This window comes from Canis lupus, chromosome 2, assembly GCF_003254725.2.
Source record: "Canis lupus dingo isolate Sandy chromosome 2, ASM325472v2, whole genome shotgun sequence".
Classification (NCBI taxonomy): Eukaryota; Metazoa; Chordata; class Mammalia; order Carnivora; family Canidae; genus Canis; species Canis lupus.
In genome coordinates, this window is record NC_064244.1 from 37793204 (window position 1) to 37810274 (window position 17071).

The window sequence follows — 17071 nt, forward strand, 5'->3', positions numbered from 1 at the left end:
CATTCATTCATTCATCAGTTATCAAACCCTTATTATATGCCAGGCACCAAGAATGATATAACATCCGACAAATTAAGCAATGATTTATTTATTTTAAATTTTATTTATTTATTCATGAGACAGAGAGAGAGAGAGAGAGAGAGAGAGACAGGCAGAGGGATAAGCAGGCTCCATGCAGGGAGCCCCACATGGGACTCAATCCCGGGTCTCCAGAATCTCGCCCGGGCCAAATGCGGCGCTAAACTGCTGAGCCGCTGGGGCTGCCTGCAATGATTTATTTAAAAGTAAAGTAGAACTATTGTACTCTTTGACTTTTAGCAACATTAATAAACCCCTCAAAAGATAGATTTTTTAAATGATTTTATTTATTTATTCATGAGAGACATAGAGAGAGAGGCAGAGACAGGCAGAGGGAAAAGCAGGCTCCATGCAAAGAACCCAACGTGGGACTTGATCCCAGGACTCCAGGATCAGCCCCAAGCCAAAGGCAGATGCTTAACTGCTGAGCCACCCAGGTGTCCCAAAAGACAGATTTTTTTTTTTTTTGCTTTTTTTTAATATCAATAAATCAGACTTTTCTTGAGATGAAATGGTTTTCTTCCTGGATCTGGCTAATCGGCTGTAATGTATTTTCTCTTCAAATGGAGAGAATTATTCCAGCCTGTATTGAAACCTCAGCCAATTGGGAGCAAAAGTATATTGTCATTTGAAGTACCAAGGTATTTATGAGATCATAATTTGCTATAATTGAGGGGATTCTAGAATAGCTTGAGTTACAGAATTGATCTTTCACAAATCCTTCCACATCTGCCGGGACTGGGGAGCTCACGTCAGTGGGGCTGCAAGGGCAAACGGGTTCAGTCCCCACACACAGTACTTCTCTGTTGTGGTTTAAAACCCCTGCTCTGGTTAAGTTCTTGGGAAGAGGGTAATGAGACAGACAGTGTTTCCCAAAAAGAAACAGAGTGGTTATCTTCCCACATTTGACTGTTTTTCACATTTCATGATGACTCTTCACACAGCACCTCTAGCTGGATTCATACCATCTTCTTCCTTGATTTCAACCTAATATATAGACTTCAGAAGCCTTCTTATGAATTGTCTTGCCAAAAATGTTAAAACATTTAAATGCTCTCATTAAATATTGAAACATGTGGTAGTATAACAGGCTTCACTAAAATGAAGCTGTTCAATTTCCCTTTAATAGTGATAGCGCCTAGAATAAGTGGAAAGTAATATTTCCATTTGCCTGGAAGCTGGAGGATCCCAGCTGACATTTAAATCCATGATCATCCTAGCGGTTCAGGGAAGATAGCTGCATCCGCTCTGGGTTCTTGGCTTGGGTGCAGTGGAAGATTGTGTGCAGCTTTCCACATAAACACATAGAGCTCCCTCCCATGATGGAGTTTGTGTTGTTAGATTACCTTTTAGAAAAGCCTCAGGTTTTCCTCCAAGTTCACTGAATGAAATGACTTTACCATGGGGAAGGTAGCTCTTGGGGAGGAAAACACAGGCTTGCATTTCTAATGGTTCAGCAGGATTTATGGCCAAAATAGTTTGTCATCTGTTTTAAGATAATGGACAGGCATATCTCAGCATGTATTTCTTCTTCTCCTTTCTGTCTCCCCTTTCCTCTCCTTTTTTAAAAAAAAATTTAAGGCTTAGGTTATTTTCTGAACGTTTCTCATAAAGACTCAAACTAGATCAGATCTGGGTTGATATGATTACCTTGTTTTTGACCCAATGCATTAGAGCCATTTCTCCATTGAGTCATATTAGCATAGGGATGGCTGGGTTGGAGAGGTAGAGGCAGATGCTGCCATCAGAAGGAGAAAAATGATACCCTCAGAATCTGGGCTGGCAGACAAAACATCTCCTCTTGCTGATATTTTCAGTCACCAGCTGGTACATGTTGAGCAGTTTCCCTGCTGCATGGAAGATATTTATTGGTAATAGCCTGGGATAAGTAGGACATTATTGCCGTGGTGATTCCTTTTGGCTAATTGGATTGTTGCATTTCATTTAATGGGTATATAAATACAATGATTACTCAGTCACATTTTAAAAAGTGGTTTGAAAGAGTGGGTATACTTTAGAGATAATTTTGGAGTTATGATATACAGGGACGTTTTTTTACTCCCTCTGGAAAATGTGTAAGTTTCTATAAATATTTAAATCATTTAGGTATGTAGATGACAGGCCTTTTACAAGAAGACAAGGCATAGCTTTCCTAATAGTTTCCATTCTAAATTTCCTGTACTTTGACCAAATTAGAGGTGGCAATAAAGTGGGAGCTTATTATAATGTGATTCATCATTTATGAAAGTAAGATATAGCACAAACCAAAACTGGGTCTCCTTTTAAACATATAAAGACACTACATTATCCTTTTCCTCAATATTAGCATCATAAAGGGGATTCATTTCCTTTATTTTCTTATGGCTTACATGCAATGAACTATATGAAATGCCTAGCATATAACGTTTGATGAGTAAATGCTATCAAGCTCATGACTCTAAGAAGACTGAATGTTCAGTGGATAGAAAGCTGGGAGAAGTGACTTATGTTTAGGAATTTGCTTTGTACCATAATTGTGGATTTTCTAGTTCAAGGAGCCATCAACTGTGTATCTGAAAAATGAGTCTGTCTCCAAATAGCTGAATGCAGTGCTGTGAATCAAGACTGAGGGAAATAGGGAGAGAAGAACTCACACTAGCTTAAAAATGAAATAGTGGATCATGTAACTTAATAGTGCACTGATAGTATCAGCTTCAGGTATGGCTGGATCCAGGTACTTAAAAGTTACTATTAGGATACACCCTTTTATTGAGTTTCTACACCATACTCTGAGCTAACTGCTAGAATTGCAACAATGGGCACTTCTCTGTGCCCACTTCTGGGAATTCATGGTGAGTAGCTGAGATGAATAAAGTAAAAAAGAATTATAACAAAATGTGGTTTGTGCAATAATGGAGGCACTTACAAAACAAAACCATAATTCAGGGGGAGGGGATGATAAATATCTCTGAAGAGGGGTAAACAGACACTTCAGAGAGAAGTTAAACCCTGAACATTGTTTTTAAAGAAAAGCAGGAATTTTACAGTCAGGCAAATCGAAGAAAACAAATGGTTAATTGCTTTGATTGTCATATTTGGGAAATCTGCATTTGAACCTCAACTCTGCCACTTATGAAATGTGCAAATTAGGGCAAGTTTCTTAAATTCTCAGGGTCTTAGTCTCTTTGTAGGGAATCTAGCAGTAGAGCTACTCAGAGTTGTCACGAGTCTCCCATGAGTTGATGGGTGTGCAGAGCTTAGATGGGGGCTGGCACAAAGTAAGACTCTCACAGACTTCCATTGTTGTACCGGACTGCAGTGATGTGGTGCTTTGGATCTGACTTTAGCATCAGCCATGGTAAAATCAGTAGCATTTATTGAGAGTTGACTGTGCATTAAGTACTGCATTAAGAATTTCACTCGATTTATCCAAATCCTTCCTACAACTCTAAGGAGTAGACAAGTGATTATCCTCACCTCCAAGGGGAGGGAATGGAAACTTGGAGAATGGAAGGAGACTTCCAAGGTGACGGGGTTAATAAATGGTGTAGCTGAGTAGCTGACTGCAGTGCCCATGGCCTTAAGCACAGCATACTGTCCTGAGCTTTCTCCCTTCAGTGCACTTGACTTTCGGGTACTCATGATAGAGCCCACCCTGTGTGCTTCTCACTTCTTGTAAGACATGGTTGTGGAAACTTGTGTGTGTGTGTATGTGTTCAGGTGCTGTGCTACTCCTCCAGGCTGAGCTGGCATTAACCCTTGGGTGCTGTGCTTGCTTGCAGGTGAGCCTTCGAGGTGGTCACCCTCCCACTGCGACTGCTGCTGCAAGAATGCCACAGGGGACAAGGAAGGGGAGAGTGGCACATCTTGCAACGACCTCTCCACCTCCAGCTGTGACAGCCAGTCTGAGGCCAGCTCTCCCCAGGAAACGGTCATCTGTGGGCCTGTGACACGCCAGACCAACATCCAGACTCTGGACCGTCCCATCAAGAAGGGCCCTGTGCAGCTGATCCAACAGTCTGAGATGCGGCGGAAAAGTGACCTGCTCCGGACTCTGACTTCGGGCTCCAGGGAGTCGAACATGAGCAGCAAAAAAAAAGCCGTTAAGGAAAAGCTCTCAATTGAGGAGGAGCTGGAGAAATGCATCCAGGATTTCCTAAAGATCAAAATCCCAGATCGGTTCCCTGAGAGAAAACATCCTTGGCAATCTGAACTTTTGCGGAAGTATCATCTATAGGGGAGGGCCAGGGTGGGAGAAGGAATGAATCATGTGACCATTTGGAAATAAACCTCCTAACGAAATTCGTATTTGAAAAGGAAAGTAACAACTAACAATACGTTTGTTAGAACACAGTAGCCCATTGATATACTACTGCCTATTTACCTAGTTCACCTTAACATTTGAATCCACAGGGTAGATTTCTTTCCAGATGTGGAATGATAAGAAAATCTCTTTTGGTTCCTTTGTTTGTTTGTTCGTTTGCTTGTTAACTGGGTACCGTGTGCTGAGTATCGTATGTATAATGAGAGCCAGCTACAGAAGAGTAGCTGAGAGGCTTTGGGAGTCCTTTATCCCAAACTGGGTTTTTCTCTCATCTTCTACCTCCCTCCTTTGAATGAGAATATGGTAGAAAGAGATCTGGCCCAATGGCATATGCTTGGATTTTTTAATTTTCCTTTTCCCTTTTGTTTATGGGGTAAGGGGGGAAATGGCAGATTTATATGACTTTTCACTGAAATCTATTATGTGCCAGTTTATATCGACGCTGTATGCATGAGTATTTGTGCGACACAAGCACAACGATGTCTGTACATACACACAGTGCACATGTCCCCAGGGCCTGGGCATCCGAAGGGGAACACCCCTGCTCCCAGCAGCATTCTCTTAGACTACTTTAGACAGATGAGCCTCTGCTCCTTTCTTAAAACCCTTCCGGGAAGACTTCCCAGCCTCTATTGGCAACACTTTCCAACATCGGGTAACCCTGGTCATCAACAAATTGTCTTCCTTATTTTGAAATTAACACCCTCAGGCTCCATTTTACAGTTTTGCTCTTCCTCTGCACTAGGAGAGGGTGAGAAGACCTAGTAAAACATTCTTTGTATTAAAGAAACAAACATTCGTATCCACAAAAATTATGACTCAGTGACCCCACGCTCAGCCTTCTCTACCCTGAGCTGAGTTACCTTCCTTCCCTCAATGTTTTCAGAGTCCTTACTGCCCATGTTTTAATGGTGTGGCCTTTTCATGTGATCCATATTCAGTTCTCCACATCCCTGTGGAGTTGAAGAAGTAAGAACAACACACAGTACTTGAATAAGGCTCCAGCTTTTTGTTTGTTTCTTTAAGAGGGAATTGTATTCCACACACCGCCTAATAATTTCTCATGACTTTTTAAAACTACAGCGCTGCGTTGTTACTTTCTTGTAGCCAGTTTTGTCTGTGGGGTTCTGGGATTTGGCTGTGCCTATGCTGGGATTTGGCTGTCATTTCCCCAGTGTCTGTGAACAACCCAACTAGATAACTAAAGCTTCAGAATTAAGATTTTGGCTTTCTAAAGTGTCTTCCTTGAATACATCTTTGACCTGTATAGACACAGCCAAAAAGAAGCTGTTACTAGCCATCTATCCATATGACTGTATTTTATTAATGTACCAATAGCTCTTTCATAGGCTTGTGGTAAATGAAGATTAAAAGACCAGTCTTTATTTTCAGCATTCTTCTTGCATTTCAGTGGGAACTTAGAAAATAATTTGTCAATCACTATCTGTGTGCCAAGCACGCCTAGTTTTATTATTATTATTATTATTATTATTATTATTATTATTGTGTGTGTGTGTATGTGTATATGTATCACAGGTAATAAAGGCAATTGGATGATGTCTGTAGGAGGGAAAAATAACGAACAATTGCTTTCTCTTGAAATATATTGTTGACACACATTTATTATGTCAGAGGTTCTCTCTTGATTCCTATTATCAGTGCCCATTAGTACATGGGTATCTTCCTGAATTTTTGTGACTCTTGCCCTCACATCTGGGCAACAGACTCAGCCAATGTTTTCTTGTCCTGAGGCTCAAATGAAATTTAAAGTTCTACTTAAGTGGAAAAGAAAGTTCATCTGTGGAGTTGAGTTGTCAAGAGAATCATCATTTAGGAATTTAAGTGATTCTTTTATGAATTAATCCATTAGCAGGCATTTGTTCTTAGCTAAGCATAGTTTTGTAAAGCCCTACCAATATGTCTTCATTTCTTTCAGTGTGTCTTAATACTGCATCTTTCTATTAATAGAGGATCCTGCCAAAAAAAAAAAAATCACAAAATTTAATGGTCAAGAAGAAGTAGAATAGAGATTAAACATCTTCAAACTCACTTAAGTCAGATGATGCCTGTGGCTCTGTTGGAGTTTGGCATCATCTCCAACTTCCTTAAGTTTCAGACCTAACTCTAATGGCATTAAGATAGAGATACACCAGTAAGAACTAGAGAAGGAGGAAGATGTCGATCAACTCACTGCTTCCACTGCCTGCTTTACACAGGAGAGCAAACAATGCAAAGACAATGTTCATGGCATACTTTTCTGTCCCTTGACCTGTCGTGAACTTTTTTTCTGCTTTGGTACTCCTTATGCCTCCTTGTGAGCAAAGCAAGTGGTAGGAAATCTGATTAAAACAATAATAACATTTTTAATATGGGCCAGCTCTAGACCAACACCCACTCCAGATATTCCAAAGAGCTAAGACAACAGCAAGGTGTTTATTTGTGTGGCTGTTAGTATAAAGATGAATACAGACCTACTCAGTGAAAAGCTCTGAGGAGGCACCAAGTCAATGGAAACCTTCAGTCCTACTTTGAGTAAAGTTATCAAGTGAGGTCTAGGTGGCTTGCCACACTGGGAATGATTTAATGGTAAGTGAGTTATAAGAGTAAATGCTCCAGTGACCCCGATTCACACCTGCTTCCCCAAATTTAAAAGTTTTCAGAACTCTTAGTTCACTTCTGGACAGGACAACGTATGTGGTTCCCTTCTTGAATATTGGTTATGATGAGGGTCATAATTTGCTGATGTGAAGAAACTAAAAGCATCAGATGGATCAAATGAATGAGGAGACATATGTATAGAATTCTAACTTAGGTTTCCTCCTTCAATCTTGCAATGCTAAACTCCAGTGACCTTGGGGAGGTCATGGTCTACAGGTATGTGGATCTCCTGGAGTCAGGAATATATTTCTCGAGTCCTCCTACCCATTGAGCTTTCCTGTTCAGCAGGAAAGGGGAAGACAGGAAAATAAAACCGTGAGGTCACTGTGGTGGTGTGCTCACCCTCCCCCACCAAGAAAACACTGCACTGAGGTATGGTCATAAACAGCCAAATGAAGTGGCTTCCCCAATACACAGTGGTGTTATGCTCTGTGATTGTAGGCAGTTGTCTTACTGGAAATGTATGTGTGGTAAATTAAAATAAAAGGGGAACAATGCACAAATCACTTGTTCCCTTCACTCTTTATTCCCCCATAGCTCCATTTACCCCCACCTGATTCACTTTAGGGAGACACATTTATTAAAAGAAAACAAATGGAACTCTTCTTTATTCAGGTGCTCCTGTTTGATTCAGAGGCACCTTTATTCTAGGGACAGATGTGTGCTCTTCATGGTGGATCTTCTTATCAACTCTTGGTCCTTCTGGATTATTTTGCTTCTCTGGCCTTTAGATTCCCCTCTGATTGTCCTTTGTCTCTGCCAAGCAAAACATGTTCCAGTGAGAAAAAGAAAAGGCATGTATGGTGTCTTGCAAAATTACTTGACACCAGCTCCCATAATGGGAGCCAAACGTTGATTCTCAGACATTTTCCTTTGTTGTACTTTTAACCTTCCAACTTTGTATTTACCATAGTGATTTAACCCAGAGCACTTGAGTGCTGGTATTTTCTACCACTAGATATCATGTTGTAAAATGTGACTAACTTTGGTCTTCCTAGATGATCTTTGAGTTAATAAGAGTCTTTCTGTGGACTTTTAGGAAGAGTTCTTTGTCATCCCCACTTGATATAGCAATTTTCATAGGAAAAATGAAGAGAGTTATTTTTTTCCCCTGGTGACTCTGTGGCAGATACATGTTTTTGCCAATTTGCATGCTTATCGGTTTAGCATGGACCATTTCTCTCTTTAATGTCTTGGTATTGTTGGCAACTTGCAATCTTGATGGCCCACTGTTTCAATTTATTTACATTCTTTTATATTGTCAAAATAACACAATAGAGAAGGAATCAGAATGAGTATTCTGTATTCTGAGTTAAAATGGAGTTAGATGTCATTTGTACAGGAGTGTACAATGATTAATATCTGCAGAGAAATTAGACCAAATGAAACCTGCTGGAATGGGTTTGATTGATATTGCCTTCATCTCTCTGGTTTTAGATGAAATGGTTATTGCTCTCCACCCCTGCTGAAAGAAAAGAGTCTTAAACTTTAATAATCACCATGTTGTGATGCGACCACAGAACTTATATGTTTGAAATGTCTATATTTCTCATCTTGCAACATACATTAGAATGGAGATTCTTTTCCTAGTGACCCCCACTGCAAACTTTTTAGCAGTGTTTTTCAATACTCAGCATGCACAAAAACCATTTGTAGCACTTGTAAAAATGCAGATCCCTTTATCCTGGTCCCAGAGAGTCAGTCAGAAACATTGAGCAGGGCCAAGGAATCTGCATTTTAGTCCAACATCCTTCATGATTTTGATGAGATGATCTATGGACCTTCTTTTAAGAAATCCTGTTCTTGGGGAGTTGACTGTGCAGAGGTCTACATCTTTTCACTTCCTTTCACTTTCCTTCCCTTACAAAGAAGTCAAAACTTGCATTATTTTTTTTAAGAGGAAAAGCCCAAAGAAGAGTATTCCAGGACCAGGGCAGAGTAGATTCCATTATTCCTTTGCCCTTTCATCTGCCTGTCAACCACCTCTCCATTTTGTGTGTATTTGTGTGTTCAATTTTTGTTTTATTTTGTTTTTTTTTTTTTTCCCAAACTGAAAGCCTGCATCAATATAGTTTTTACTCTGGATACTCTGGGTAGATGGGAACACATCTCTGAGTGAGCTGTATCCTTATGATACCCATCAAGGAAGAAAAACAAATGAACTTTCCCAGGCGGAGTTGTTCATTCCCATGCCTTGTGCAGTGTGAGTCAGAGGAACTGGAGAATGATCCATAATTTAATGGTGGTGTGTATGGCCCCAAAGGTGGTTCCACTAACTGCATGTACAAACACCACCAAAATGAATATGGAATGATTAGTGAATTTACTGCATTTCACCTATAAAATCCTGAGTCATTGGATTGCTAAATTTGTCCAATCTGACTCATACAGGATTATGAAACTCTCAAATAGTTGAAGATCCTGAACTCCAATATTAACTAAAAACTGCAAGCAAAACCCATGAGGGAAAATAAATACAAAGAAAGAAAGGGTGAATTCAAAATAATGGCCATATTTCATACATAGTGACAAGAAGGAGATGAAGTTCTACATGTTTCCACTCACTCACCAGAAAGGAAGGCCATACTGTGATTATTCAGATAGAAACAATTTTGGAGAGTTTCAGTGGTCCAGTTGGTTCTACCCCTATAATAGAATAACTGGACAGGTTGATCAAATTCCCATATGGTAAGAGAAATGGAGAATGAGTGGCTTAAATACATGCTTGTGGTGATCCTTGGTGAATATTTAAGTAAAGACAACTGTCACAGGAAAGTGAAGAATGGCTAATGAAACTAATAAACTTGAATTGCTAATTAAGAGTATTTGGCCAGGATTTTTTTTTAATGTTAAATTTGATTTAGCTTGCTTCCCCCCCTACTTCCCAAGTGAGATCCCTTTACTGTCCCAACTTCCTAACCTTTAAAAAATGTTCCTCCTGTTTGTGAACAAACTGTGTTTATTGGGTAAAGAATTTTTAGTTCCTAGACTGTCTTCCTTGCTTTATTTAAGGAATTTACTTTGAAAAAGCTAAAGAAAAATGTGCCCTGGCCCTGCAACTCTCAAGGGGTTTGTTCTGGGCCAAGGGGTGGTGATTTTCCTGTTAATCAGGCTTCTAAAAGCATTTATATGCCAACTGGAAGATTTAGTCTCTCCTTTTTCCAGAAACCTCTTCCATCTTGTCACTTTATTCTTAGAATTGACCTTTAGTTAATTTAACTGCATTTGCACGATAAAAATCAACATTGCTTTCAGACCCTGCTGCTGCTGGTTGGCTTCATCCATCACAAATGGACGTAGGATTGATGCACAAGAAAGTAGTGGAGAAGAGTTGCTTTATACTTGTGCCTCTTGTGTGAGGGTGTGTGAATGTGTACATACACACTTGTGCAATTTTTAGATCGATGTTGCATCAGTCGCCAATGTCCATGGTAAACCTATCTCAATGTGTGGAAAAAGTCTTTGGTTACAAAGCTTCACAGCTTTTAAATTCAGCACAATAGCTTGTCTTTACTATGGGTGTCAACGCTTGACAAGGTTGAATAAAGCTGGTCTCCTCGTGTGAGATTCAAGCATTACAGATTTCTGAGCAAAAAATCAAACTCATTTTTATTTATATAGTCACTAGTAGCAGTGGCATTTACTCAAAAAAAATTGAAAAGGAGAGAAAAGAAAAAGAATGCATGAAAGCTTAAATATACATAGAATTCACAGTGATCACTAACAGTTTTTCTCAGTTGCAGCCAGTGGTCAGTGGTTTATTCTTGTATGTGAGAGACAGAACCAATTTCAGGAAACACTCATCTCTGACTTGTGTGGGTTATGTGTACTTAGGGCAGTGGCTCTCACCCAGGAATGATTTTTGTGCCCCAGGGGGACTTTAGGCAATGTTTGGAGACATGTTTGATTGCCCTGACTTCTGAGGTACTAACTGGCATCCAATGGGTAAAGATCAGAGATGTTGCTAAACATCCCAGAATGCAGAAGACCCCTCGCAACAAATAATTATACAGCCTGAAATGTCAATAGCGCTGAGGTTGAAAACCCCTGAGTTATGGGTTGGCTCTAATTTTCCATTTTTTTACCATATAGAGAAAGACATCTGGGTCAGAGCTAAAAGGAAATAGCACAATAGTAATTAGTAGCACCTTAGATAAGTACAGAGTTTATTTGGGATTATATACAGTTGTCCCTTTATACAGATGTGGATGCTGAGATTTAGAGAGAAATAGGTCCCGTTTTCCATGGTTTCAGTAGTGATGGGGAAGGTGTGTGGTCTGAGTTTCAGTCTTCTATGGCAGTCGCTTTCTGCCTCAGAAAAACAATACCTTTGATGAAGTCATCAACCGTATAACAACTACATGTGTTTGGTGGAAAGTGCTTTGGGAGCATTTTCCATTCATGTAACACAATTAGGGATGCTTTTCAAGCTGAGCAACAGGTGCTCTTAGAAATAAAACAAGAAGAAAGGAAGAAAAGTGCTGAGAACAGGCCAAGAATTTTGTCATCTTGAACCGCTCACTGTGTACTTTGTTTCTTAAGGTTGAAACTCCCCTCACTAAAGAGGACACTTAGATCTTGGAAAATATTATTGTCAGACTCACACAGGTGGTCCCAATGCCCTTGTTTTCAAAGATGTGATGAGTCTAAGCATAAAGTAGTATGACTACTGAGCCTTATTATATCATTTGTATATACTGACTTCATTAGGACACAGAACATGTGGGTGTCTTATATATTTGACATTTTTCTTTTAACTTATCATACTGATATTCCAGTGATGGAATCAAGGTCAGAACATTCTATCCTCATTTCATACAAGGGAAACTGGGACCCAGAGACTTAAAGTCATTCATTCATTTGTTCATGCATGTATTTGATGGGTATTTGTTGAGTGCCTACCATGTACAGGCCACTGTCATGAGCATTATAATCTACTAGGGAATCAAATTTGTGATACAGAACTTGAATTCAGATTATCCAAATTCTAGACTAACATTATTTTTCTATGTAATTCTGATCCACGTTCTAGATTTCTAATTTAAATATTAAGTTATAAATAATGTATATTAAGGAGTGTGTGCACTTAAGAAATATGTGCCAGGAACTGTAATAAATGATTCACATGCCTCATCTCATTTAATCCTATAACAACCCAATGAAGTAAGCCTTGTTACTGTCCTCTTTTTACAGAGGTCAATGTAACTAGACAGGGGCAGAGCCAGATTTTCATGTTGGTTTATTGGACTCCAAGTCTGATGGCTTAACCACCTCATTATATAATGTCTTGTCTCTGTTCTCTGGATTTCACCTGTTTCTGGTTTCTTCTATTCTAACCAAAAGATAGCCAGGAAGAATCCAGCCTGACATACTTCCAGAAAGTCATTAGCTATTTTTAATTATAAATTCCATTAGACACGCATTTCCCTAGGAGATAAAGGAAAGGCACACTTGGAGGCATACTTTTGCCTACCGTAGACTGCACTTTATGACACCAGCCCTATCAAAGGGTTAGTTACAGAACAAATGCCGTGTGAATACTGTACCTTTGTGTACACCTAAAGGGTGTGTTCACATCCAAAGCAGCAAGATAGATTCCATGTTAGGACAACGGCACCTACACCTGCTTGCTGTGCTGTTTATAGGTTACCAGGGCAGAGTTCATGAGAGATTAAATAGGTGTCTATGCACGCATGTGTGATACATGCATGTATGTACTATTTTCACCTTTGGGCCTTTTAAACAAAATCAGTTTTTGTTCAAGAAAGGTCAGAAATCCAGCCATGGTTTCCTGCCCCCCAGCATACTATCATCAGTATTCCAAGTTGAAAAAGGAGAAGCAACTACAGAAAAGAGACTGCATTGAGATGTGTGTGTGTGTGTGTGTGTGTGTGTGTATGAAGAATGTATGCCCATGTACATTGTGTATGTGTGTTTATATATAAATTTTATGTATATATGTATATATGTGTGTACATGTATCTAAATGTATATATATATATCTATATCTATACATATGTATACACACATAAACAGATCTCATAGTTTGAAACTCGGATTTTGAGTTTAAGGGATTATTATTATTTATAATGGGTTTCATAGATAGTTTAATATAGTTCTGTTTTCCAAAATTCTCTCCCACTATGAGTGTATATATTTATGGTACAGAAAATATGATTAGAATACTTTGTTTTAACATCTATAGATACAAAATCAAACAAAAGTGCATTTAAAGAAAGCCAAACTTGTAAAAACTGGCTTTCTTATTTCAACAATTTGTTAGAATTTCAAAGTATGTGTTTTCAAACATCATCATTTAAAAAAAAATGAAAGAAAGAAAAAACCCAAAAGAACAAAAAAACAAAACAAAAAACCCACCAAGTGAATATGACAATGTTTAAGAAGAAAAGAATAAGAAAATATAAGTCTGTGAAAGCACATATTCTGTGGTTATTACGCTAATGGTAGTTCACCTACTGTTGTTTGATTTATTCTTAACTACTGATCTCACTTCATCTTTAATGGGGGGGGGGGGCTCCTGTGGCCATATGCACTTTGTAGGTGGAGCTAATTATCTGTTTAATTATTTTAAAGCTATAGTAAAGAATTTATAATATGCACACTGTAAATATATACTAAAGCTTAAGGGTACATTGTAATAATAACCAAACACTTTCTAGGCTCCTGCAAATAACCCTGTAAGCCTGTTCATACAGACACCAAAATAGCTGCCCAAAGAAGGAACAACATGCAGTTAAATGAAAGACAATGTTGCTTATGTTTTGGCATCCTATAGACATAATGGCCAAGTGACTAAAATTGGGGTTCTCTGAAGAATATGGTAAGTTATATTTTCATTCATAACCATGTGCTTTCCATACTTTGGAGAATGTGAAACTTGTTTTTAGTCAACCTATGCAAACAGAGCTTCCCTGGTGCTCCTTGGGATCAGTTTGTATGCACACAAATCCACACCCTCAGAAGCAGTCTGACTCCAAGCCCTGTCCCTGGGGTTCAGATTCCTTCTCCCAGAACCTTCTCCCAGGAATCCTATCCGGTTTGCTCATACAATCAGAAGTGTTTGCAAAAATAATTGAGTATGGTCATTTATTTTTTCCGTAGGGTCCTTGCAGATGTGGTCTTAAAAGCATATGAAAGAAAATAAATTTTATAGTGAATAGATGCTCTAATTAGGTTGAGGAACGCTGAAGAAGGATTGGTTGTTTTTCCCAAAAATTTTGGAGCAGACAGGGGAAGTTTTATTTACCTCATCCCTGGCTCCAAGTTCCCGTCACTTTCTCTCATTTATTTATTTTTAATTCCAAAGGAGAATGTTGAATCCAAAGTTTGCTTACAATTCTGGTTAATGTATAAAAGGACAGACTAGTGTGTTTTTGTAAATCATGAAGGGTGGAGAAATGGGGGTGCTAAAACCCCTGATTACCCTGTCTCTGATCCAAGGAAATGGATTCATGAATTCCTGGAGTGGTATCCTTCTTAAAACATAGGAGCACAAACCTAGGGACTTGCATTTCAGAGAGTCTGGTCGAAAGCTGTTAATGGGATCTGTGGTAAATGGGTCACCATTTAGAATAGTGATGGAGTCTAGCTCGCTTCCCTTAGAAGACCTTACTCTGTAAAATCAAGAATCTGTGTTGGCTGAAGGAATTGAACTCATGATCTCATTTGAATTCCTGTTCCTCTCATCTTTCAGAACCAGCAGAGCACTGGGTTGAACCTAACAAAATAATTTGTCAAAATTATATGAACATGTTTAAATATTTTCAGCACCACCCTCGACATTTATAAAAATAAAGACCCGATTCATGAGGTTACCTGGAGATCTCCAAACACAGTTTGCCAGGGATTATCAAGCTCCTCTTTTATCTGTTGCTGATGCTTTGAATGTGCTGTCAACACAGAGGAGTCTGAATTTTGCTGGTACTAACATCAAATGGTGATCTACTGGGGCCTTGTTCATGTTCCTTTCTCCTGACCTCATTCAAGTGCTTGATGACTTGGGTCAGTTTGTTGCACACTGATGTATACCAAGTGACACCCACTGAAATTACCTCTTCTCCTTTCCAATACAGTTTGCTTGTACATAAGTGTAATGTCAAATTGTTTACAGGTTCTTTTTGTGTATAATTGTGATAGCAGATTTAGCTCAAACTTTAAAGGAATCTGTTTACTGAATGGTGTTAAAATGGATGTGCTTATTACAGTATAAACATCATTAATTATGGACTCACACGAATGCATGTCTACATGTCGTCAATTTCCAGCAGCTCGGTTAATCCAGCAAAAAGTCTGCGGTCTGTGAATAGCAAATATACATAAACTACTGTGATTCTAATAACTCAGTAACTGTTTTTACCTTGATATGTAACACTGTAGATTTTAGCCTGCTGTATTATTTTCTTACCTATTTGTTTGGAGGAGACAGACATAAGAGATAGTATACTAATTGTCCCAATGGAATTGCACACCATTTCGGCGACCATTGGTCCACCTAGAAGGCAACTGCCTATTGATGGAACAATGGCCCTAGGCAACATATAAATATATACATACATATCTATGTATGCAATATCTAAATGCTAATTACTACCATCTATTTTCACTGCCAATGGAAACTACTATTTTCTTTGGAATCATTGATGATATAAAAATTAATTTGCTATTATCTGCTTTCATATTCTGTTTAGTTCATCTAGTATGGTAAATGATACAGGTGCAGTATCAGTATTGTAAAATTGTGTGGTGAAGACTACAAAAAGTCATACTGTGGATATATTTTAAAAGGCAGACCAGAAACTATATTTCAGATTCTTGTGTGAATATAATTACAGAAATAGCAACTATTTTTTATGTGTTTCCATAAATGACTCCATTTCATATACATTGTAACTTAGCACCAATCATAATAAATCATTTGGTAACATTTAGTTGTTATATATATGTCTATTTTCAGTAGACATAAGAGACTGATGATTCAACATCATTTCATGTTAACTCAAGAATTTTAGATGGAAGGTAATCACCATTGCAATTAGTTTATTTCTGGTTTGTTGTGGCAGCTTGCTGGATTGGAGTACAAGAAAGGAGACAGTGACTAGTTATTTAAAATTCTTAGAATGAGATTTCAACCAGTGGAGACCTTGCCTCTTCTCTTAGTGGGTGGCTTCCCATTATTTATCAAGCCTCTTTAACCTCAGTTTCCTTACCAGTATATAGGGAACAAAAGTAATAGATACTTCCTAAGGCTAGTGTGAGAATTAAATCAGATAATACAAGTAAGGCCTTTAACACAGTCTCTAGTATGTTACATACCTACTTAATAATCCCTATCCCATTCTTATTCCTATTATCCAAAATGCATATTTTAAAGAGGAGTTTGCCTTCAACACTCTGAATATCTGTATATATTTCTTCTTTATTCCTCTTCAGCCTTTTATGGTTTTGCCTATAGAGCTAAGTATTCAGTATGTTTTTTAATCAAAAGGGAAAATTATACAGAGGGAAAAAAAGAGAATTCTACAACTTGGAGGGGCTTTAGAAATGATTTTGCCTTTTGCTGTTAGGAAGGGTATTCACCAGAACACTTGTCCCATGATATGTGCTGAAAAAAGGAAGGGAATTGGATGATGTAGAGTTTGGGGAATATAACTTTCTACACACCCCACTTAGTAATTTTAAAATATTCTTCATCATATTTAAAGCCCTGGGAGTTATGTAGTAAAGGAACTTTCAAATGTTACTTAACCCAGAATCTTCCAAATTTCTCTCACCAAGGATGCTTCTATTATTGCCTGGAGCAGTATGGCTTCTGTCTTTAGTTAGCTTTCTCTCAGGAAAGAAATTTAGTCAAGAGACTAGAAAGTGAGCAAGCAGGGTTTACAGAGTACACTCACAAGATGGGGGAGCGGTGAGTGGGCAGCTTGAGAGTCAATGCCCCAACAGAATACATCCGAGGGTTTTAGTTGTTACCTAGGAAGTGGAATATTCATTACTTGGGGCAGGAAGCAGCTT

General features: G+C 38.6%; 1 protein-coding gene across 3 annotated transcripts in view; it reads left to right on the plus strand.

The window, feature by feature from the left end:
- Nucleotides 1-15983, plus strand: part of KCTD16 (potassium channel tetramerization domain containing 16) — a 260521-nt gene extending 244538 nt beyond the window's left edge. For all 3 annotated transcript variants that reach the window (XM_035714043.2, XM_025445223.3, XM_035714041.2), the window contains one exon: nt 3840-15983. In XM_035714043.2, the coding sequence (XP_035569936.1) occupies nt 3840-4294 (455 nt within the window). In that variant the 3' untranslated portion in view covers nt 4295-15983. The remainder of the gene's footprint in view (nt 1-3839) is intronic.
- The last annotated feature ends 1088 nt before the right edge of the window (nt 15984-17071 follow it).